We start from the raw sequence: 25,787 nt of genomic DNA, 5'->3' as shown, positions 1-25,787 counted from the left end.
CCAAGGAGTAGATCCATGACCTCCTGGTTCAGAGGTTGATGCTCAACCTCCCAGTGACGCCTACCAGACTCGAAATAGACAGGACACTTACGTCCATTTCAACCAACTCAAACTTGTCTCATCTCCAACACCTGTGAACGCATTTGAACTCATCCCGTCCAGGTAACAGGTTTTTAATAATTGTGTGCACTTCCCTCTACACACGGGGAAGAAACCTGTGTGAACATATGTTGTAAATGAAGAAAAGACAACATGTTGATGTAAGAAATTTACAAACATGTGGAGAATGTTTTATAAAATGTCATTGGAGCCAAACGGACGAGAACTGTTGGGGAGCAAGATCTCCAATGCTGAAGGGAAACAGAAAAAAAATGGCGATGGAATAGAGTCGTGTTTGGAGGCTGGTCCTGGGGCAGAGAGTAGGAGCAGCAGAGGCTCGCAGAGGGAGTGTATGTGGGCAAGCCAAGGGACAGCTAAACTCCAGGAGAAGGCGGGGGAGTGCTGGGCGGTGTTCCACTGACCGGGCAGCACCCACAGGGGCTGGGTCCCCTCCCGGACCTGCGGACTCACCGGGCTCCTCGCCATCTTGCAAGGAAAGGAGGATTTTATTGGAAACCTGACTTTCCGCGACAACTGCAAACACTGAACAGCTGCGAGCACCAGAACACCGGTCCCCTATCAGCGCAAACATTCGGATTCAAAGGAACTCTTCACTGCACCACTGAAAGGTCAGATTTCGCCTGAAATAAGGTGTGGTTTCTAATCCCCGCGGTGGGTGAGGGAAGCGCTGGGTGAGGGAAGCGCGGCAGCCGCAGGACCGGCAGGAACCGGGAGGTCTGTGCCTAGAAAAATCGGCGGCAGTTGGAACTGCCGTGATCCGTGAATGTGGAGGGGGGTCCTCTGAGCTGCTAACAGAAGTGACCTCTTGAAAGCAACTCATTTTAATCTGACGAGGAGGGTCAGACTAAGAATTTTCAAAGGAGTGCAGGATCCTTAGTCTGGCGCACAGACCCACTGTCCGCACACTTGGGCTCTTTCTGACTCTGATTACTAAGCCCAATACATAGGAAAACCCAGGTGGAAAGGCCCTGAAAGACTGCAGGGGGAAGTTGTTTTTTCGGAACCTGGGGAGCAGAGCTTGGTGTGACCATTGGAGAGGCAGCTCTGAGGCGCACACCTCCACAAACCGGAAGTGAGTGCCATAGAGGGGAAAAAAAAAAAAAAAAAAAAAAAGCTAGAGAGGCCTGGAAGTCAATTCAGAAACACTGCCACCCAGGGGCTGAAACGCTAATTGTCTCTGGTGTAATCAAAAATAAATACGAGAAATTAAGACACGGCCAGCTTAAAAAGCAGGACTGGCTTACAACACTGAGGAGCCGTGGAATGAAGCTGAACTGAAATACCGCACAGACTGGGAAACAGGCGTACCAAACAGAATAATAGAGGAAGTGAATGACAGCCGCTACTGCACATTTTAGTCTTCCTATTTTTTAATTTTAAATTCTTTTTTCAATTTTTTAATTTTTTATTCTCATTTTTTTATTTTCATTTTTTGCATCTTTTACTTAAGAAACTAAATTTTTTTCTTTTTCCTCACTCGATTTTCACCTTTTTAATTATTACACTTTTATTTTCAATCAGCATTATTATTACTATTATTTTACTTTTTTTTTAATGTCATTTGATTTTCTCTTTCTTTTATTTTGGGATTAGTGTCCTACATTCTATTTGCATCTTTCCCTTACAATCGTTTTACCCTATCTCAAAGCTAACATTATGCCATCACTCTTCTCCTAACCTTTCCCCTTTTGGTCTCCTGTTTATCTTAACCCTTTCTGGCTTTAGATTTTCCCTACTTTTTCAGTTTACTCTCTGCTAAAAGTTCACCCTACTTATATATCTAATTCCCAACCCCCTGCTCCAAATCCATACATACCTCTCTCTACGCTACCTTAAAAAAATTATTTTTCTCTCTGGCCTTTTGTTGTTGTTTGCTTGAATGTTGATTAGATTGAATTTTTATGCTTTTTTATGAGATTGTTTTGATTATTCTTTTTGTTTGTTTGTTTGGTTCTTTTGTTTGCTTTGTTTTTGTTTGTTTTTTACTTTTGTTTTCCCTTGCCTCACTTGATATTAGCTGGTGTTGCAGTTTGTATTAATCTCCAGGCTCGTGTTGCTGGAATTTGCTGGGAATAGTGGTTGTTCTAGTGGAGTTTACTCCCCATATATATAGTTTGTTCCCCTTTTCTCTCTTAGTATCGTTCTTGTCTCTCTTACTTTTTTTTTCTTTTCTTTTTTTTTCTTTCTGCTCTTTTCCCAAGTTCAGATTCACACTCTTTTTTTTGTTTGTTTTTTTTTTTTCTTTCTTTTTACTCTTCCTCTTCCACTCCTATTCCCTAATTTGTCTTTCTCTGGTGGTTACCTTTATTGGAGGTTATTAATATCGTGAATACAATTCTGTTCAGTGCCTTGTCTGTTGTGCCTGGTTGTGTTGTATTTTGTACCTTTAAATCAACGCCAGAGAGAGAGATCTATATAACCAGACATCCAGAGAAGAGAGACCATGGGGAGACAAAGAAATAGCCCCCACAGGAAAGAAAAGCAGGCATCACCAGAAAAGGAAGTAAACGATTTAGAGGCAAACAACCTATCAGAGAAAGAATTCAGAGAAATGGTCATAAGGTGGCTGAAAAGGATGGAAGACAAATTCGACAATATGAGTAAGAACCAAGAGGAAATGAAGAAGAACCAAGAAGAAATGAAAAATGACATCGCTGCTGTAAAGAATTCAATAGAAAGCATCAAGAGTAGACTAGAAGAAGCAGAGGACAGCATCAGTGAGCTAGAAGACAAGATGGAAAAAAATACCCAATTACAATAGCTTCTAGAAACAAAAATTAGAAAGCATGAGGAGAGCCTAAGGGAACTTCGGGACAACACAAAACAAAACAACATCAGGATAATAGGGGTGCCAGAAGGAAAGGAAACTGAGCAAGGAATAGAAAACCTGTTTGAAGAAATAATAACAGAAAACTTCCCTGATATAGGGAAGAAAAAACCCACACAAATCCAAGAAGCTCACAGAGTTCCAAGCAAAATGAACCCCAAAAGACCGACGCCAAGGCACATTATAATTAAGTTGGCAAACACCAACGACAAAGTAAGAATCTTAAAAGCGGCCAGAGAGAGACAGACAGTTACATACAAAGGAACCCCCATCAGACTAGCAACTGATTTCTCAACAGAAACTCATCAGGCCAGAAGGGAATGGAATGAAATATACAAAGTCATGCAAAGGAAGGGTCTAAATCCAAGAATACTGTACCCAGCAAGGCTATCAATCAAAATTGAAGGTGAAATCAGGAGCTTCACAGACAAAAAAGGACTAAGGGAGTTTATCACCACCAAACCAGCAATGAAAGAAATGCTAAAGGGTCTGCTGTAAAAAAGAAAAAAAGAAAGAAATAGGAAGCAAAGAAGGAACACAGGGGTATAGAATAAAAATGGCGTCAAATAAGTACCTATCAATAATAACTTTAAATGTAAATGGATTGAATGCCCCAATCAAAAGACACAGGGTAACAGATTGGATAAGAAAACAAAACCCATATATCTGCTGTCTACAGGAAACCCACCTCAAAAAAAAGGACGCATACAGACTGAGAGTAAAGGGCTGGAAAAAGGTTTTCCAGGCGAATGGAAATGAAAAAAAAAGCTGGGGTAGCAATACTTATATCTGACAAATTAGATCTCAAAGTGAAGGACATAACAAGAGATAATGAAGGCCACTTCATAATACTAAAGGGAGAAATCCAACAAGAAGAAATAACTCTGGTAAACATATATGCACCCAATACAGGAGCACCAAGATACATTAAAAAACTCCTGGAAGATATCAAAGGAGAGATTGACAGCAATACAATCATAGTAGGAGACTTCAATACCCCACTATCACCATTGGACAAATCCTCTAAACAAAAAATCAGCAAAGAAACATCAATCCTAAATGACTCACTAGAACAGATGGAATTAATCGACATCTTCAGAACATTTCACCCCAAAGCCACAGAATATACATTCTTCTCAAGTGCACATGGGTCATTTTCAAAGATAGACCATATATTAGGGCCTAGGCAAAGTCTCTCCAAATTCAAGAAGATAGAAATCATATCAAGTATCTTCTCAGATCACAGTGGCATAAAACTGGAAATCAACTACAATAAAAACAACCCAAAGAAATCAAACACTTGGAGACTAAACAGCATGCTATTAAACCATGACTGGGTTACCAAAGACATCAAGGAAGAAATAAAAAACATCATGGCAACAAATGACAATGAAAACACAACAATCCAAAATCTATGGGACACAGCGAAAGCAGTCCTGAGAGGGAAGTTCATAGCTCTACAAGCCTACTGCAAAAAACAAGAAACAATGGTAATAAATTACCTAACCCAACAACTCAAAGAGTTAGAGAGAGAGAGCAACAAGATAAGCCCAGTGTAAGCAGAAGGAAAGAAATAATAAAGATCAGAGCGGAGATAAACGACATAGAGACCAAAGAAACAATACAAAAGATCAACAAAACCAAGAGCTGGTTCTTTGAAAGGATAAACAAGATTGATGAACCTCTAGCCAGGCTCACCAAGAAGCAAAGAGAGAGGACCCAAATAAACAAAATCAGAAATGAAAGAGGTGAAATAACAACAGACCCCGACGAAATACAAAGGATTGTTACAAAATACTACGAACAACTCTATTCCAACAAACTGGACAACCTGGAGGAAATCGACATATTCCTAGAAAAATACAACCTTCCAAAACTCAATCAGGAAGAATCTAAACAGCTCAACATGCCAGTAACTATGGAAGAAATTGAAGCAGTCATCAAAAAGCTTCCGGCAAACAAAAGCCCAGGGCCAGACGGATTCACAGGAGAGATTTACCAAACTTTCAAGGAAGAACTAAAACCTATCCTCCTCAGACTATTCCAAAAAATTCAAGAGGAAGGAACACTTCCAGGCTCCTTCTATGAAGCCAGCATCACCCTAATACCAAAACCAGATAAAGACAACACAATGAAAGAGAATTACAGGCCAATATCCCTCATGAACATAGATGCCAAAATCCTCAACAAAATTCTAGCAAATCGGCTCCAGCAGTACATCAGAAAGATCATACACCATGACCAAGTAGGATTTATCCCAGGAATGCAAGGATGGTACAATATCCGCAAATCAATAAACGTGATACATCACATAAACAAATTGAGAGATAAAAATCACATAGTCATATCAATAGATGCAGAAAAAGCATTTGACAAAATCCAACACCCTTTCTTGATGAAAACTCTCAACAAGGTGGGAATAGAAGGATCATACCTCAACATAATAAAAGCTATATATGATAAACCCACAGCAAACATCATACTCAATGGGCAAAAACTAAAACCATTTCCCCTAAGAACAGGAACAAGACAGGGATGCCCACTCTCACCACTCCTGTTTGACATAGTACTGGAAGTATTAGCTATCGCAATTAGGCAAGAAGAAGAAATAAGAGGCATCCAAATTGGAAAAGAAGAAGTGAAGCTGTCCTTATTTGCAGATGACATGATATTGTACATAAAAAACCCAAAATATTCCATAAAAAAACTAATAGACTTAATAAATGAATTCGGCAATGTAGCGGGATACAAAATTAACGCCAAGAAATCTATGGCATTTCTATACACCAATAATGAACTTACAGAAAGAGAGACTAAAAAAGCAATCCCATTTACCATCCCACCAAAAAAATTAAGATACCTAGGAATAAACTTAACTAAGGAGGTAAAAGACCTATACGCAGAAAACTACAGGACACTGAAAAAAGAGATAGAGGAAGACGTAAACAGATGGAAGAACATACCATGTTCATGGATTGGTAGAATCAACATCATTAAAATGTCCATACTACCAAAAGCAATCTACAGATTCAATGCACTCCCGATCAAAATACCAACAGCATATTTCACAGACCTTGAAAGAACTCTCCAAAAATTCATCTGGAATAAAAAAAAGACTCCGAATAGCCACAGCAATCCTGAGAAAGAAGAATAAAGTAGGTGGGATCTCAATACCAGATTTCAAGCTGTATTACAAAGCCACTGTTCTCAAAACAGCCTGGTACTGGCACAAGAACAGACATATTGATCAATGGAACAGAATAGAGAACCCAGATATCGACCCAAACCACTATGCTCAATTAATATTTGACAAAGGAGGCATGAACATACAATGGAGTCAAGACAGTCTCTTCAATAAATGGTGTTGGGAAAATTGGACAGATACATGCAAAAAAATGAAACTAGATCAACAACTTACACCATACACAAAAATAAACTCAAAATGGATACAGGACTTAAACATAAGATGGGAAACCATAAAAATACTAGAGGAATCCACAGGCAGCAAAATCTCAGACATATGCCAAAAGAAATTCTTCACTGACACTGCCCCTAGGGCAATGGAAGCTAAAGAGAAAATTAACAAATGGGACTACATCAAAATAAAAAGCTTTTTTATAGCAAAAGAAACAATCAACAAAACAACAAGAAAGCCCACTGCATGGGAGAACATATTTGCAAATGCTATCACTGATAAAGGTTTAATCTCCAACATCTACAGGCAGCTTATGCAACTTAATAAAAGGAAGATAAATGATCCAATAAAAAAATGGGCAACAGACCTAAACAGAATATTTTCAAAAGAAGACAGAAGGAAGGCCAAGAGACACATGAAAACATGTTCAAAGTCACTTATTATCCGAGAGATGCAAATCAAAACAACAATGAGGTACCATCTCACACCTGTCAGAATGGCTATCATCAACAAATCAACAAACGACAAGTGTTGGCGAGGATGCGGAGAAAAAGGAACCCTCGTGCACTGCTGGTGGGAATGCAGACTGGTGCAGCCACTGTGGAGAACAGTATGGAGTTTCCTCAAAAAACTGAAAATGGAACTCCCATTTGACCCAGTAATCCCACTCCTGGGAATATATCCGAAGAAACTAGAAACACCAATCAGAAAGGATATATGCACCACTATGTTCATAGCAGCACAATTTACAATAGCTAAGATTTGGAAACAGCCTAGGTGCCCATCAGCAGATGACTGGATCAGAAAACTGTGGTACATCTACACAATGGAATACTATGCTGCCATAAAAAAGAAGGAATTCTCATCATTTGCAGCAACCTGGATGGAATTGGAGAACATTATGCTAAGTGAAATAAGCTAGTCAATGAAAGAAAAATACCACATGATCTCACTCATTTATGGATAGTAAAGAACATTATAAAGTGATGAACAAAAAGATAGATACAGAGACAGTAAAGCATCAAACATACTTTCAAATTATAGGGGGAAAGTTAGGGAGAGGTGGGGGAGATATGAAATCAAACGAAGGACTTGTATGCATGCATATAAGCATAAACAATGGACGCAAAACTCTGGGGGGTGAGGGCATGTATGGGTGTGGGGTGGGGGGTAATGGTAAGATATGTACACATATAATACCTCAATAAAAAAAAAGAAAAAAAAGAAAAAGATCTCCAATGCTCCAGGGAATAACCGTTTGCAGCTGCGTTTGTGCATTTGAAGTTAAGGAGGGAAGGTGAGGAGACATGGAGGTGGGAGAGAGCAAGGAGGGGACTGGGTGCCTGGAGAGTGACCAGGAGGTGCTCTCCTGAGGGTGGCCATGCTGATGTCACAGGTGTGTTAACCAGGATGCACAGGAACCATGGACGGGGGTGCTTAAGGCAAAGAGGAGCCTTTTAGTAAAGAAGTCATAGGCCTGGGGCGTGCCCACCCCCAGGGCTGCCCAGGTAGGAATGTGTGATTAGAGCCTCCTGTGAGGGTCCTGTCAGTCACTGAAGTTTGTCAGATTTAGGACAAAGCCCCCATTTTGTTCACAAACACAATCCTTAACATTAGACCTAGGAAAGGGATTCCTGTGAGCTCTGTGGCTGAGCCTCAGAGCAAAACTAATTTAAGATGGAGCAGGAAATGGTATCTTTCTTTAACTCTCCTCATGCTCCTGGTCAGGGTCCTGTGCTGGTCCTGAGCGCCCCCTGGTGACCTGGATGCTCCCTGCAGCCCAGCCCTGTTGTACCCTCAGGGAGGTTAGTGTCTGGGCTCACACTGACTTCCCCTCACTGTTGCTTGCTCAGTAATACAGGGCCTTGTCCTCACCTTTAAACCTCCAGCTGCTTTAAAGGGTCCAAGTCCTAATTCTTTTTTCTTTAAATTGTACCTTTTTTGTTGAATGGATTACTCATGTCCCCTTTTATCCCCCATTGACCCTTCTAGCATGCCCCTGGTGCCCCAGGTCTTCACCATCCTGTTGTCTCTGTCCCTGGATTAAGCCTATATGCATACGAGTTTGTTGTTTGACCTCTTCCCAATCACCCACCCTACCACGATTTCCCTCTGAGAGCCACAGTCTGCTCCATGCTTCCAGGTCTTTGGATCCATTGTGTTCATCAGTTTATTTTGTTCATTAGAATCCACATATGAGTGAGATCATGTGATACTTGTCTTTCTCTGACTGGATTATTTCACTTACCATGATATTCTCCAGGTTCCTCCATGCTGTCCCAAAGGGTAAGAGATCCTTCTCTTTTACTGCTGCTTAGTATTCCATGGCATAAATGTACCACAGCTTTTTATCCACTCAGCTACTGATGGGCACTTGGGCTGTTTCCAGATCTTAGCTATTGCAAATTGTGCTGCTATGAACATAGGGGTGCATACACTGTTTCTGATTGTTGTTTGGGGTCCCTTAGCTTATATTCCTAAACCTGTGATCACTGGGTCAAATGTAAGTTCCATCTTTAATTTTTTGAGGAAACTCCATACTGTGTTCCTTAGTGGCTGCACCAGCCTGCATTCCCACCAGCAGAGTAGGAGGGTTCCCTTTGCTCCACACCCTCACCAGCACTTGTCATTTGTTGATTTGTTGATGGTAGCCATTCTGACAGGTGTGAGCTGGTATCTCTTTGTTCTTTTAATTTGCATCTCTCTGATGGTCAGTGATTCTGCACATTTTTCCCATGTCTCTTGGCCATCTGAATGTTCCCTTTGGAGAAGTGTGTATTTAGGTCCTTTGCCCATTTTTTTAAAATATATTTTATTGATTTTTTTACAGAGAGGAAGGGAGAGGGATAGAGAGCTAGAAACATCGATGAGAGAGAAACATCGATCAGCTGCCTCCTGCACACCCCCTACTGGGGATGTGCCCACAACCAAGGTACATGCCCTTGACCGGAATCGAACCTGGGACCCTTCAGTCCGCAGGCCGACCCTCTATCCACTGAGCCAAACCAGTCAGGGCCTTTGCCCATTTTTTAATTGGACTGTTTGTCTTCCTTTGGGTAAGATTTTTGTTTTATATATATGTTGGATATTAATCCTTTATCACATGTATCTTTGCCAAATATATTCTCCCATACTGTGGGCTCCCTTTTCATTTTGTGGATGGTTTCTTTAGCTGTGCAGACACTTTTTATTCTGATGTATTCCCATTTGTTTATTTTCTCCTTAGTTTCCTTTGTCCTGGGAGATGTATCTGTAAACACATTGCTATGAGAGATGTATCAGATTTTGCTGATTGTGGTCCCTTCTAGGAATTTTATGGTTTCCCTACTTACATTGAAGTCTTTTAACCATTTTGTGTTTACTCCTGTGTGTGGTGTATGTTAATGCATTGTTTCCTTTTCTCCCCTCAAGTTTATCTGTCCAATTTGCCAACAATATTTATTGAAGAGACTGTTTTGACTCCATTGTATGCTCTTGCCTCCTTTGTAAAATATTAATTGTGCATAATGACTTGTGTAGATTTCTGGTTCTCTGTTCTGTTCCATGGATGTGTATGCCTGTTCTTGTGCCAGTACCAGGCTGTTTTGATTACCATGGCTTTGGAGTATAATTCGATATCTGGTATTGTGATCCCTCCACTGTAGTTCTTCTTTCTCAAGATTGCTCTAGCTAAATGGGGTCTTTTTTTTGTTCCATATTAATTTTTGGAGTATTTATTGTAGATCTGTGAAATATGCTATTGCAATTTTAATAGGGATTACATTGAATCTGTGGAGTGCTTTGGGTAATTTGGACCTTTTAATATTAATTCTACCAATCCATGATTACTGTATATTTTCCACTTGTTTATATCTTCCTCTATATCTTTATTCAACCTCCTGAATTTTTTTGAGTACAAGTCTTTTACCTGCTTGGTTAAGTTTATTCTTAAGTATCATAATTTTTTTGATGCAATGGTAAATGGGATTGTGTGTTTTGTTCCCTTTCTGAGAATTTATTATTGGTGTATAAAAGTGCCATTGATTTCTGGATGTTAATTTTGTATCCTGCTACATAGCTGGATTCATTTATTAAGTCTAGGTGTGTTTTTTGTGTTTGGAATCTTTAGGGATTGCCATATACAATATCATGTCACCTATGAATAATAAGAGTGTTACTTCCTCCCTTCCAATTTCGATACCTTTTATTTCTTCTTCTTGTCTGATTGCTGTGGCTAGGACTTCCAGTACTATGTTGAATAAGAGTGGTGAAAGCAGACATTTCTGTTTTGTTCACTTTCTTAGGGGAATGGTTTTTGTTTTTGCTCATTGGGTTTGATTCTGGCTGTTGGTTTGTCATACATGTCCTTATTATGTTGAGATATGAGTCCTCTTCTCCCACTTTGCAGAAAGTATTTATCAAAAGTGGGTGTTGGGTTTTGTGCAATGCTTTTTCTGAACCTATGCATATGGTCATGTTATTTTTGTCTTTGAATTTGTATATGTGATGTATCACGTTTATTGATTTGTGAATATTGTACCAGCCTTGCATCCCAGGATGAATGACAGTTGGTCATGGTGTATGATCTTTTTAAAATATTGCTGGATCCAATCTGCTAATATTTTGTTGAGGATTTTAGCATCTGTGTTCATCAGGGATATTGGCCTGTAATTATCTCTCTTAGTAGTGTCATCTGGTTTTGGAAAAAGGGTAATGCTGGCCTCATAAAAAGAGTTTGGGAGTGGTCCTTCCTCTTGGAATTTTTTTGAATAGTTTGGGGAGTATAGGTGTTAGTTCTTCTTTGGATGTTTGGTAAAACTCCCCTGTGAAGGCATCCAGACCAGGACATTGGTTTGCTGGGAGTTTTTGGATTCCTGCTTCTATTTCCTCAGTTGTTATTGGCCTATTCAGGTGTTCTGATTCTTCCTGTTTCAGTTTTGGGCTACTGTGTTTTTCTAGGAATTCTTCCATTTCATCCACATTGTCCAGTTTGTTGGCATATAGTTGTTCATAGTACTTTATTACCATCCTTTTTATTTCTCGAGTGTTGGATGTTACTTCTCCGTTTTCATTTCTGATTTTATTTATTTTGGTTTCCTCTCTTTGTTTCCTGATGAGTCTGGCTAATGGTTCTTCAATCTTTTTTATCTTTTCAAAGAACCAGCTCATGGTTCCACCAAGTCAATCAGGAGGGGCAAGAGGAGACACACAGAGTTCTGGGGAGCAGTGCATGACTTGGGGAAGCTTTTCAGACACAGTGGGTTCTCATGGCTCCTGGATACCCACCAAAGGAGCAAGGAGGTAAGTGTGGGAGCTCTCCTCTGTCCTGTAGACGTGAGTGAGGTGAAGTTGGGGCCACTACAGCACCTATAACATGGAGGCTGGGAAAATGCTGAGATAGAGCAATCCCCCAACAAGCAACCTCTATCTGGATTATTATCCCGTCTGAGCCCTCAGAGGAGTGATCTACAGAGGACTCAACATTGTCATTATGAAATGTCAAAGGTTAGCCCATGGTTTTAAGTAAAAGAGAATGGAAAACTGTAAAGCTGTCTCCTTCACCAAGAGATTTCCCAAGTCAGCTGCTTGTTAACAAGAGATGATTTCCAATGAACCTTGTTTAATGTCCCTATTAAACTATCCTACCTGGGACACGCATACTGCTATCCTCTCACATCAGTGCTGGAGTGACACCTATAGGAAGAGAGCTGAGGACCTTTCCTGCACCTGTGGGACCAGAAACAGCCAATCCTGGCACCTGTACAGGTGAGGAGACCAGGGAGCAGCCCTCAAGGGCCCTTTGCACCATTCAGATGGTTTCATCCAGCTTCCACTGTATGTGGGACATGCACCTGTTTTATTTACTGTGGGCCTGTCAGTACGAAGGCCCCTATGGGGCATCTGGGCATGTGGGTCAGAGCCCAAGCTCAGCACACAGGGGCTGGGGCTGTGCTGGGGTCTCTCTTGGTGGGACAGTTTCCATCCACAGGCCGATGAGAGCACTGAGGATGGTCTGTGTTGAGAAAGAAAAGCAGGAAATACAGGAACGTGGTGAGGAGAGTCCCCATCACTGCCCATAGTCATCTCCCAGCAACTACCTCCTCCTCTGGGGTCTGCAGTGAGAAAGCAGGAAATTAGAGCCTCAGAGAAAGAGCAGGAGCCTTCCCTGGAGGCAGCTGAGAGCTCGAGAGGAAATGCCTGTGCCCAACAGGAAGGCCCTTCCCTCCCCACTCCCTCTGCCCCTGCTCCTGGGGCTGCTCTCTGTGCTGTGGGTCCTGGGTGCCCCCTGGTGTCCTGAGCGCCCCCTGCAGCCCAACCCTGCTGTCTCCTCAGGGAGGTTAGTGTCTGGGCTCACACTGACTTCCCCTCACTGTGTCTCTTGCACAGTAATACACGGCCGTGTCCTCTTCTCTCAGGCTGTTCAGTGCTAAGTTAACTTGGCTCTTGGATGTGTCCCTGGTGATGCTGAGGCGGGATTTCAATGTTGGCTTATAGTTTGTACTTCCATCATACCATATAACCCCGACCCACTCCAGCCCCTTTCCTGGAGCCTGGCGGATCCAGTGTACACCATAGCTTGTCAGAGAGAATCCAGACACAGTGCAGGTGAGGGAGAGGGTCTGCGAGGGCTTCACCAGTCCTGGGCCTGACTCCTGCAGCTGCACCTGGGACAGGACACCTGGGGACAAGGAACATCAGTCCTGTCAGTCACCTGTAGTCACAGCCATCCTATGACCCCTGTCTGACCCCTGAGACCCTCACCTTTGGGGGCTGTCAGCAGGCACAGGAGAAGACCCAGCAGTCTCATCTTCTTCTAGACCACAGCTCTGTCTTCCCAGAGACCTCAACCCTGTGTGAGGAGAGAGCTGTGAGCCTGCACAGCCCAGGGGAGGATGTACCCTGGAGCTTGAAGGGAAATTTGCATGTGGGACAGCCTTTCCTTATAAATAGAGGGACTGAGGTCGGTTTTCACTTTGATATGAGTAACTACTACCAAAGCACAAGTGAAGGGGAGACCCTTGATTCTTGATGTTGGAAACTTTTTTTGTGTTACCAGAGGCCCAGTGCACTAATTCGTGCACCAGTGGGGTCCCTTGGCCTGGCTTGCAGGATTGGTCTGAAACTGGCAGTCCGACATCTTCTGAGGGGTCCCGGATTGTGAGAGGGCTCAGGCCAGGCCGAGAAACCCCACCAGTGCACCATTGGGGCTGGGGAGTGACATGGGAGGTTGGCCAGCTGGGGAGGGACTGCGGGAGAGCTCCAAGGCATGTCCGGACAATCTCTCTCAGTTTCTATCAGACACACCCCAGCAGCAAGCTAACCTATGGCTTGGAGCGTCTGCCATCTAGTGGTCATTGCACATCATAACGAGCAGTTGAGTGGCCCTTGCATATCATTAGCTTGTTATGCTGACTGGTCAACCAGACACTTAGCATATTAAGCTTTTCTTATATAGGATAATACACTGTGAAAACTCTTCCCTTATGCAAGCCCATTGCATAGTGCACAGACCCCAAGGTAATCATTTCAGAGATAATCATGTTTTAACCTGGAGAAAAGATTAGAAATAAAAGCAGTGATTATGCATGTGCAACATTGAGAATCTCATATTTTAAATGATATGGCAGCCTGTTAAGTGACCTGATTTCTCAGTCTAGTGTTATCAGTGATGTTGGAGTTCAGAGTGAGAGGAATTGGAGAATTCCTAGCATACATTTTCTCACAGGAAAGGACAACATCCTTAATGTGCAATGCACACATTCTCCCATCAGGGACAGGATTCAGAAAGATATTCCCTTGCTAAGCTTGTCATTACATTTACTTGATGAAATATTTAGTGGGGCAAATTTTTTAATTTTATTAAAGTTCAATTCATCACTATTTTCTTTGATGGGTCCTCTTTTGGGTGATTTTACAAAGAACTCCCTAGAAAATGCTGAGCTTTCACTGTCCATGTGGATTGGCTACAGCAGCCACAGGGACTGGAGCAGGTTCTGGTACCAGAGGAGAGCGCTGCTGGGAAACTACCCATCAATGTGGACGTGACTGTGGAACTGGAGGAGGGGAGGAAACTGGACTTGATTTGAGTCACATGACAGAAATGTGCCTGATGTTCATGGACAGAGAGTTACTGGACATGTGGGTTTAAAGTCTCCTCCAGTGAAGTCCCAGAAGGAAGTGCAGGGCATCATAGAGAAAGCTTGCATCATCATAGGAAATACCTGAATAATGATGAGCAGGAGTTGATTGAAATAGAAATGTTAATGATCATGCAGGCAGGGATCAAGGGAAATTAGGAACCTGTCACGGCAAACTGGTGGGAAGGGGACCCCTGATTCCTACAGGCACATTCTCACAGGGTCTCTGTTCTAGAAGGTGACCCCTTCCCAGGTCCAAGGTATTCCCACTTGGACACCTTTGGGTTGATTAACCACATGGTCTCACCATGAATCACCCAAGTTGCATAAGTCATTGGGGTCCCATTTATGAAATCTCTCCACACTCACTGGAAGAGTGGACATTCCTCACTGGAGGAGCCAAGGTGACGGTGTGTCTGTATGAGGAGCCTTCATTCCCTTAGACCAGGGCTCCTGTCTCAGTCCATCATCTTCATTGCAATCATCATGAACATCATCATCATCACCACAATGTGCTTACTTATAATCACTCTTCTCATTTTCTATGGACATGGTGGTTATTCACACACAATGACTTCTTATAAGTAAACAAAGCAGGCGCCTCCTCTTCAGATGCCATTAGGGATTGAGACCCCAATGGCCCAACTGTAAGTTGACAGAGGCCTTTGAAAAAGCCGATGACAGATTGGTGGGAAAGGATAGGTTCCCACCAAGACATTGGACCAAGATTCCTTTCCAATTCTATCACCACCACCACCACTACCACCACCACCATCATCATGGTCATCATCATCATTATCATCATTTGCTTACTTATACTTATTCTCATTTTTGTTAGATGTGGTTTTAGTACAAACATAACGACCTTTTTTTTCCTCTCAATTTTTTCTCATTTTGCATAGTTGTATGTAAAATGGGGTGGGGGCATCATCCACTTTCTTTTTCATTTGACTTCTAACAGCTGATGACTCATTGCTGCCTCTTCTCCATCTTCCCCACACATGGGAAATCAGATAGGAAATCACAGTTTTCATTTTTTTGATTAAAAAGTTATTTATTAAAAAATATATTCCTCCAATTCTGATGACATGCCAAATTAAACACAGAGGTTACAAAGCCATAATCGATCTGATCTGCTTCTATAGAGGGTGATAAGGACCTCATTAGCTCTTTCATACATTCTACTAAACAGTGGAAAACAAATTCAATTCATTCACTTCCCGAAAGGTAAACATCATTGATAAACTTCAGACCAAAAATCTTTCATCAAGTTTGTCTTCTAATGTGTTAAAAAGTCAGACAATATAGAATGATGCTGACGTAAAAGAGCACCCAAGCAATGCCTTTGGTTTTCCTGTTTTTGCAAAACCCAGTCAAGTTTCTGCACTGCTCCCGGAGCACCAGCTGAGGCTCCTCCGACCTGCTAGCCTCCCCTGTCCTGTGACTGAGGCGGAGAGAGCACGAGAAATGCTCTCCGATCCCAGAGCTCAAGGAAGCACGAGTTTCTGACAGGCTTCAAAGTTCTGGGAACTTCAAATGAACACACAGAACACAGACACTGACCAGCGGCTTTCGGAAACGTACACACGCCAGGGAGACCTGGAGCGTTGGACACTTTGGGACAGGAATTGCTCTCTTTCCACGGGCCAAGCAGTCAGTCTTTCCTCAAGTTTCTTGATGAGCAACAACCCTCCCCAAGTCCATCTTCACGGTGTGGAGAACGCACAGCTGACCTGGACTGCACTGGCCTTTCCCTTCTTCTGGGATCTCCATCCTGAAGACGGGCTGGCACTCCTTCAGGGCAGGTCACAGATGGGTGTGCACGGGCCCTCTTAGCATCCTTGCTGTCGAGGACACATGGAAGGGGGCATCAGGGCCTCTTCCCCCACAACCAGCAAGCAGCCCTGGATGGCCCCTCCCGCAGGAAGCACCCGACGGTCTGAGAGTCCCATGTGCACCATCTTCCTTGGCAAGGCCGCTGCCTGTGGTCCCCAAAATACTGACCACGTTCACCCCTCCCCCAATGCTGCCCTCTGGATGCCCCCGCTGCACAGTTAACAGAGGGTCGGGGTCAAGCCCTGAGGACTGTTCTTGGCGGCCATTGTGTGCAGAAGGCCCTCCAGGCACTGCCTCTGGCTCCAGGGCGCCCAGGTGCTTGGGAAGTCTGGCTGAGAAAGAGGGGGTGCAGAGGAGCTGTGCCAGGGCCTGGAGGGCCGCTGGCCCAGGGCTCCGCCTCCCGCAGGGACAGGGGATGGAGACACAGGAGGGCTCCCAGGGCATGGAGGTCACCTTTCTGTCCACAGGCTTCCACGTGGGATTCCTGGAACACGCGCCCAGGGCAGCGCTGCTGGGAAAGGGGTTTTCTCAGAGGCCTTCCTGGGGAGGGGGCAGTGGTGAGGGCAGCACATCTAGGGGGACAGGCAGAGGGGAGACAGCCGCCGCCCCGCCCTCCCAGGGGCTCTCCATGCACCTGCCTCTGGTCCCTGGTAAGCTCTCCTCCCACGTGTGGCCGAGGCCTCTGCGCGGAGCACACGTGGACAAGGACTTGCAGCGCTGTCTGATGTGCCCTCAGCAGCGGGGCCTCTTGCAGTTCCTGGCGAGTGGGTGGAAGTCAATCCGAAATGGAGGTTTCCTCCTGCCCCTTCTCTGAGGAGGAGCCTCCTGCACCTCATCGCCTAAAGTCAGACCCGCCCTCGCCTTCCCCAGCCTTTCCTCGGCCTCCTGTGTGGTTCCCTCTCCACATCTCTGCCTCTTTTCTCTGAGTGACTACTGGGCTAGAATGCCTTCCCACAACCTCCTGTGAGACCTGGAGGAGGCTCTGTGAGTTCTGCTGGACTCTTGGACGGAACCATGTCCTTTCGCTTCCACCCTGCGCTGCCCCAGCGTCTCCCACAGGACTCGCGCCAGGGACTCCCAGGAGACAGTGTGCGGATCCAGGGAGGGCCTGGCACAGGAGATGGGCATGAGGGGGTGACCTGGGGCTGCATTTAAGGCAAAACCTACCAGGGCGGGATGGAAAGGGCAGAGCACAGCCACACGGGACGTCCTGTGCAGGCCCCATGGGGTGAGAGTGTGGGCAGCAGAGGACAGAGGGTGAGGATGGGGTGGAGTCTGTGGAGCTGGAGACACAGCAGAGGTGGGTGGAACCAGGTCTCCTTCAGCAGGTTCTCAGGATGCAGGTGGTTCTCCAGGGGAAGCAGGACAGGTGTTGGGATACGTCCCCTGGGATCAGGTTCTGAGACCCACGGGGAACAGGCCCAGCAGGGCTTCCTGCCTCCATCTGGGGCACACGGAGAGGTGGGTGCTGCCAGGCTCACAGAGAGGCAGCACCTGCAGGGTCCAACCTACACCTCCATGTGCAGCCATGTCAGTGAGAGGCAAGCCTCTTACTGCCCCCAAAGGGCTCCTCCTGGGGCAGAGCGAGGGGCTGATCACCCTCAGGTGAGGTTTGGGGCCTGGACTCTGTGTTCCCCGCTCAGCACTGCATGGAGGGTGGGGACGTCACTCTCAGTGAGCGGACGGGAACCCCTACAATGTTTTCCTTGTCAACCCAGAGAGCGGCCATCAGGGCCCTGGTGACAGGCAGGGCGCAGATGAGAAGTCAACCAGCTCTGAAACACAGTCACTTCCTGCAATTTTTCCTGCAGAGAATCTAATTAAAGACACAAAGAAGGAAGCAGGACCAGCCCCTGGGACACTAGGAGGGAAGAAAGCATTGACCTCAATAGGAAGCCCTCACAACCTCTCCAGGGACAGCCTCTGAGCTGGGACCCTGAGTGTGTTCTCACTCATCCATGTTCATGTGTTTCTCACTCATCCATGTTCCTCTCACTGTCTCTTTCACTAGCCTTAAAAATGAATGAAAAATTATCCTCGGTGAGGATTAACAAACAAATTAATAATAAAAATTAAATAAATAATAAAACTAATTAATTACAAAAAATGATTTTAAAAAGGAATAAGTTGGCTCTTGAAGCAAAACCCTGGGTAGAGAGTTGAGGCACCATGTCGTCCTTGGGGGCAGGTGAGCACCTCCCTTCTCAGAGGAGAGCGGCCACTTGTGTCCACCCTCCCACAGCCCCAGGTGAGGACAGACGGACACAGGGATCTGGGACTGTGGTCCCTTGATCCTCTGGGAAGGCGGCCACCACCACTTGGAAAGTGGGCAGGTCAAACACCCCAAAGCCTTTCTTCTCTTTCTTTTCATTTTTTATTCTTATTTTAAAATATATTTTTATTGCTGTCAGAGAGGAAACGAGGTGAGAGAGATGGAAACATCAGTGATGAGAGAGAATCAATGATCAGCTGCCTGCTGCATGACTCCTATTGGGGATTGATCCTGCAACGCAGGTCCTGTGCCCTGAATGGGAATCAAACCCAGAACCTGGTGGTTCCTGGGCCAATGCTCAGCCCCTGAGCCACACCAGCCGGGCTCCTTCCCTCTCTGAGTAGCATGTACTTGACTCGGGGTTTGCTCTTTTGCTGCAGGTCTGACTGTGTTCGAGAGCCCGACAGATGCCAGTTCTGAGAGTCTCCGTTTGGTTTTTGATGTTTTTGTGGAAGAACAAGAGTTTGGAGCTGCCTACACCACCATTTTGCTTCTGTCCCTTCTGCTCAGTGACTCCTTTTGAACAAACAGAGAATGAGAAGGGAGAAGAGCTATCGCCCCGAAAATCTACCAACAACAGAGAAAACAGAGGGGGCAGCGCCCATCCCAGGCCAGCAGAGGCGGGAGGAGGGGCCCGGGCTGAGCAGTGACTCTGGTGTTTGTTAGGAAACCCTGTGTTTTAGGAAGATGAGCTTCCTGTTCCTGGAGGACCCCAGACACACGTCCAGAAGGGGTGGCTTTGAGGGGAGTTAGCTTGACGGGCAGGCAGACAGGGCAGGGTCCATGGGAAACCAAGGCAGGTGGATGGTAGGCAGGGGCAGACACGGCAGTCTGAGCAGCCTAACCACAGGCACCAACCAGGCAGAAATAGCAGAGTGTTTCTGGACTCAGAGCGGGAGGCCTGGAAACGAGGGAGGGCCTGGGACAGTAAGGTGAACGCACACAGGGAACAGGGACGTGCAGGCCCCTTGCTGGGCAGGAACAATGAGGCACAATCAGGTGGGCACACGGGTGGACACGGAGCAGGCTGGTGGTACATATACACCCTAGACCACAGGCTTCAGGGACAGCCCATCAGGGGCCCCTCCCCGTGCGGGGAGCCTGAATCTGCTTGTAATAAACGCTCCACGCTTTTGCTTAAACCTTCTGGTCCCCGATTTCATTCTTGGACTTGGTGACCCCTGATCCCGGGGACAGAAGAAGCTGGGCTCGCTGTTCCGGTGATCAAGTTTGGCTCAAATAAACTCTTAAAAATATAGTCCACAGGCTTAGAGGTTCTCATGTCAATGACTTCAAAGTGGTTCATTTATTATGTGGATTTTATGCCAATTCAATCAGCAGTGGAACCTGCCAGAGTGTCACAGGGGAGATGGCACAGCTGGGGAAGCCTTTCTTTCCTTCTTCTTCTTTATACGTTTTCCTTGACTCCAGAGAGGAGGCTAGTGAGCGATGAAAACATCAATGATGAGAATAATTAATGGTCTGTCTCCTGTCCCCCACCTCCTGGGAATTGAGACTGCAACCTGGGATGAGCCTTGACAAAGGAATTGAACCGTGACCTCCTGGTTCATAGGTTGATGCTCACACTCCCAGGCACACCAGCTGGGCTGGAAAAAGACGGGACACTTATGTCCATGACAACCAACAGCAAACTTGCCTCATCTCCAACACCTGTGAACTCATAAGAACTCATTCCATCCAGGTAGCAGGTGTTTATAATTGTGTGCACCTTCCTCTCCACACGGGGAAGAAACGTGTGTGAACATGTGTGGTAAATGAAGAAAAGACATGTTGATGTAATGAATGTCAAACCTGTAGGGAATGTTTTATAAGATTTTATTGGAGCCAAACGGACGAGAACTGTCGGGAAGGAAGACCTCCAGTGCTCCGGAGAATAACCATCTGAGCTCCGTTTGTGCGTTTGACGTTCAGGGGGGAAGGTGAGGAGACATGGAGGTGGGAGAGAGCGAGGCGGGGACTGGGTGCCTGGAGAGTGACCAGGAGGTGCTCTCCTGAGGGTGGTCACGCTGATGTCACAGGTGTGTTAACCCGGATGCACAGAAACCCTGCACAGGGGTGCTTCAGGCAAAGAGGAGCCTTTTAGTAAAGAAGTCATAGGCCTGGGGTGTACTCACCCCCAGGACTGCCCAGGTAGGAATGTGTGATCAGAGCCTCCTGTGAGGGTCCTGTCAGTCACTGAGTTTTGTCAGATTTAGGACAGAGCCCTCTTTTTGTTCACAAACACAATCCCTAAAACTAGACCTAGGATAGGGCTTCCTGTGAGCTCTGTGGCTGAGCTTTGGAGCAAAACTAATTTAAGACAGAGCAGGAAATGGTGTCTTTCTTTAACTCTCCTCATGCTCCTGGTCAGGGCCCTGTGCTGGTCCTGAGCTCCCCCTGGTGTCCTGAGACCTCCCTGCAGCCCAGCCCTGCTGTCTGCTCAGGGAGGTTTGTGTCTGGGCTCACACTGACTTCCCCTCACTGTGCCTGGCACAGTAATACAGGGCCGTGTCCTCGGCTCTCAGGCTGCTCATTTGCAGGTACAGCGTGTTCTTGGCATTGTCTCTGGAGATGGTGAAGCGGCCCTTCACAGAGTCGGCGTAGTATATGGTACTGCTACCACTACTAATGTATGAGACCCACTCCAGCCCCTTCCCTGGAGCCTGGCGGACCCAGTGCATGCCAGAGCTACTGAAGGTGAATCCAGAGGCTGCACAGGAGAGTCTCAGAGACCCCCCAGGCTGCACCACGCCTCCCCCAGACTCCACCAGCTGCACCTCACACTGGACACCTGCAAACACAGAGACACAGGGGGACTTAGAATCACATGGAAGCACAAACAGGCACAGGCACAGGGCTCAGCGCTCCCCACTCCTGACAATGACCTTGAGAAATGATCAGGAGGAAAACGCAGCTTGGCACCAAGTCCATGGTGGAGCCGCTGGGGTCCTGTCTCAGGCGCTTGGGTTCTGGGTGTCTCCCCAACATGCCAGGCAAGGGCCCCCTTTTATGAGCAGGAGGAGAGCCCCATTTGCATGGAGTCTGCATATAAGGTGCAGCTGTGACCCTGGTTTGCTTGCCTGACCTTGTCATCCTAGGGGCGACCCAGATGGGAAAGGACTCAAGGATGCTGGCCACAGGGGGTCCTGTCCTGACCCACCCTCCCTCCCTCCTTTCCTGAGACCCGTAACCCAAACCCCATTCTTTTGGGGGCAGCTTCCAGGATTGAGTGTCCTCCTTCCTCGGGGTTTTAATGAGGACCCAGGGGTGCTGCCCCAGATGTGCATGGATGGGGCTTCCTCTCGCTCTCCTTCACCCGCTGTGGGCCATGTTGCTCTCTGGGGTTTGGGAATAAGAATTTGCATTGGATGATGCTTTTATTTTGAGACTGAAAGATTCTCCTTGTTATTTTTCACAATCAGATCGTCCACAAAACTGTAACATATGCATGTGAGGAGGCAGGAGAGGCTGGGCTGGACGCTGTGGCCGCAGCCTCCGTTTCTAACCTGCTGCCACTCTCACAAGCAAACAGCTGCCTCCTGAAAGCACACATTTCCCTGATCTTCCCTGCTGTTCATGTGCAAAAGTCCTGTTTCCCAGCCTCTCACAGTGGGAGAGTTTCCATCATTGAAAACCTACCCTGGATGCTGTGGGTCAGTGGTTGGAGCATCAGTGCCCACACCAAAGGGTGCGAACTCCTAAAAATTCATCCTGTGGAGGTTGTGATGAGGAAAATAAGACATTTGTGAAAGAATGTAGGAGACCAGCAGCCTGACTCTGTACTGAGTCAATCATTGTCCCTAATGCATATTCCTGTTAGCCTATAGTCTAGTCACTGCCCCTTCCTTAATTATTTGATCTTGTAAGACCTGTTTACCTAAACACTCCCATGTTACAGAGGCCATAACTCATGAGCCATACAAAGAGGGTTATCAGCGCTGGCTCCAGGCCAGGCCTTTAGGTGTTCACATAGCCCCCATCCCAGCACACGGGGCTTTTTGCAAAGCCCCCAAAAGGTCCGGAAGTCTGATCCATATTTGGGGGACAAAGAAACCAGAGGGTATAAAGAGAAAGCTTCCTCCTCCATGTTGTCTCGCTCAGGATTTGGACACAGCTCCCCTGAGTCACGGCACTAGTGCATCTGGAAATGAGTGGGTTTTCCTGTATCTCAGGGTGCTCCTGTGTATTTCTTGGTCGCCTGGTAAATTCTGTACCAGTAGCAGGTGTTTCATAATTGTGTGAGCTTCCCTCTGCACACGGAGGAAAACCGTGTATGAACATGTGTTGTAAATGAAGAAAAGACAATATCTTGATATAAGAAATGTCCTAACATGTAGAGAATACTTGATAATATTTTATTGCGGCCAAATGGATGACAACTGTGGGGGAACAAGACCTCCAAATCTCCAGAGAATAACCGTTTGCAGCTGCGTTTGTGCATTTGAAGTTCAGGAGGGAAGATGAGGAGTGACATGGTGGTGGGAGAGAGCAAGGCGATGACTGGGTGACAAGATAGTGAACAGGAGGTTTTCTCTCTCTCTCTCTCTTCTAATCTTTATTGTTTAAAGTATTGCATAGTTCCCCCTTTTCTCCCCATTATCCTCTTCCTGCTCACTCCCATCCCTTCCCCAGGCCCTCACCACACCATTGTCTGTGTCCCTGGGTGAGGCATATATGCAGACAAGTCCATTGGCTGATCTCTTCCAACCCCCACCCTTGCCTTCCCTCTGAGGTTCCATGGTCTGTTCATGCTTCTATGTCTCTGGGTCTATTTTTGTTCCTCATTTGAGTTGGTCCATTAGCAATGCAGACTGGGGCAGCCATAATGGAAAACAATATGGAGTTCCAACTAAAAATTAAAAATGGAACTCCAATTTGACCCAGTGATCCCACTTCTAGGAATACATCCTAAAAAAAACCAATGCACTCATCAGAAAGAATGCATTCACCCCTATGCTCATAGCAGTGCAATTTACAATAACTAAGGTGTGAAACAGCCTAAGTGCCCGACAACAGACGATTGGATAACTGTGGTTCATCTGCATCATGGAACACTATGCAGCTGTGAAAAAGAAAGAACTCTTACCATTTGCAGCAGCATGGGTACGTCCAGTAAGGGGTTAATCTAAAAAATGTATAGGAACTCATACAACTTAGCAAAAGGAAGACAACAATACAATGAAAAAGTGGTCAAAGGGCCTAATCGGTAAGTCTCCAAAGTGGACACACAGATGGCCAAGAGGTGCTCTCCTGAGGGTGGTCACGCTGATGTCACAGGTGTGTTAACCCGGATGCACAGGAACCATGGACGGGGGTGCTTCAGGCAAAGAGGAGCCTTTTAGTAAAGAAGTTATAGGCCTGGGGCGTGCCCACCCCCAGGACTGCCCAGGTAGGAATGTGTGATCAGAGCCTCCTGTGAGGGTCCTGTCAGTCACTGAGTTTTGTCAGATTTAGGACAGAGCCCCCTTTTTGTTCACAAACACAATCCCTAAAACTAGACCTAGGACAGGGCTTCCTGTGAGTTCTGTTGCTGAGCCTGTGAGCAAAACTATTTTAAGATGAAGCAGGAAATGGTATCTTTCTTTAACTCTCCACCTGCTCCTGGTCAGGGCCCTGTGCTGGTCCTGAGCACCCCCTGGTGTCCTGAGACCTCCCTGTAGCCCAGCCCTGCTGTCTGCTCAGGGAGGTTTGTGTCTGGGCTCACACTGACTTCCCCTCACTGTGTCTCGCACAGTAATACATGGCCGTGTCCTCTGCTCTCAGCTGCTGAGCTCCATGTAGGCTGTGCTTGTGGACTTGTCTGTGGTGATGGAGACTCTGCCTTGGAACTTCTATGCATACTTTGTGTTTCCAAATAAAGTGTTAACCCTCCCCGTCCACTCAAGCCCCTGTCCTGGGGCCTGTCGCACCCAGTACATCCAGTAGTTGGTGAAGGTGTATCCAGAAGCCTTGCAGGAGACCTTCCCGGAGGCCCCAGGCTTCCTCACCTCAGCCCCAGACTGCACCAGCTGCACCTGGGAGGGAACACCTGTGGGAGGAGACAGGAGTGAGTGGAACCCCCATGGACTCTCCCTGGATCCTCCTTATCCAGGACAGGAGCCCCTTACCTGTCGCCATGGCCACCAGGAGGAGGGTTCTCCAGCTGCAGTCCATGGTGGGGGCTGTGCTGGGAGCACTTCTGTAGGGGAGAGTGTGGCTGTGGGTGATGCCCTCAGGGCACAGACTTACCCATATTTAACCTCCTCTGCCTCCTCTCTTTTGCATATCATGAGGCAGAGTATTTCATAGCTAAGGTTTTGACCCCACCTGAGAGAAGATGGTGACACAGGGACCATGTTTAGTGGGAGTCTGAGGGTCCAAGTCCTAATTCTTTTTTCTTTAAATTGTACCTTTATTGTTGAAGGTATTACTCATGTCCCCTTTATCCCCCATTAACACCTTCAACCATCCCCGCCCCGGGTTCCCCCAGTCTTCACCATCCTATTATCTGTGTCCCTGGATTAAGCTTATATGCATATGAGTTTGTTGGTTGACTTCTTCCCACCCACCCACCCTACCATGACTTCCCTCTGAGATTCCCCATTCTGCTCCATGCTTCCAGGTCTCTGGATTCATTCTCTTCATCAGTTTATTTTGTTCATTAGGTTCCACATATGAGTGAGATCATGTGATACTTCTCTTTCTGGGACTTGCTTATTTCATTTACCATGATACTCTCCAGGTCCCTCCATGCTGTCCCAAAGGGTAAGAGATCCTTCTCTTTTACTGCTGCATAGTATTCCATGGCATAAATGTACCACAGCTTTTTATCCACTCAGCTACTCATGGGCTCTTGGACTGTTTCCAGATCTCAGCTATTGCAAATTGTGCTGCTATGAACATATTGTTTCTGGTGCACACATTGTTTCTGATTGGTGTTTGGGGTCCCTTAGCATATATTTCTAGAAGTGGGATCACTGGGTCAAATGGCAGTTCCATCTTTAATTTTTTGAGGAAACTCCATACTGTATTCATTAGTGGCTGCACCAGCCTGCATTGCCACCAGCAGAGTATTAGGGTTCCCTTTGCTCCACAACCTCACCAACACTTGTCATGTGTTGATTTGCTGATGGTAGCTATTCTGACAGGTGTGAGCTGATACCTCATTGTCCTTTTAATTTGCATCTCTCTGATGGTCACTGACTTTGAGCATTTTTCCTA

At 46.1% G+C, this 25,787-nt stretch overlaps 1 pseudogene and 1 gene segment (V, D, J or C); both read right to left on the bottom strand.

Moving 5' to 3' along the window:
- LOC103301786 (immunoglobulin gamma-1 heavy chain-like) overlaps positions 1–4,645 on the bottom strand; it is a gene marked incomplete at its 5' end in the record, with an annotated part of 79,181 nt that extends 74,536 nt beyond the window's left edge. Inside the window, 1 exon segment of the C gene segment in view lies at positions 4,630–4,645. Within this exon segment, the coding sequence occupies positions 4,630–4,645 (16 nt within the window).
- Positions 4,646–20,168: 15,523 nt separating this feature from the next.
- Positions 20,169–24,740, bottom strand: LOC103304898 (immunoglobulin heavy variable 1-3-like; annotated as a pseudogene).
- Positions 24,741–25,787: the final 1,047 nt, after the last annotated feature.

The sequence above is a fragment of the Eptesicus fuscus genome, chromosome 5 (assembly GCF_027574615.1).
Source record: "Eptesicus fuscus isolate TK198812 chromosome 5, DD_ASM_mEF_20220401, whole genome shotgun sequence".
Taxonomy (NCBI): domain Eukaryota; kingdom Metazoa; phylum Chordata; class Mammalia; order Chiroptera; family Vespertilionidae; genus Eptesicus; species Eptesicus fuscus.
This window is presented reverse-complemented; position numbering and strand designations above follow the sequence as displayed.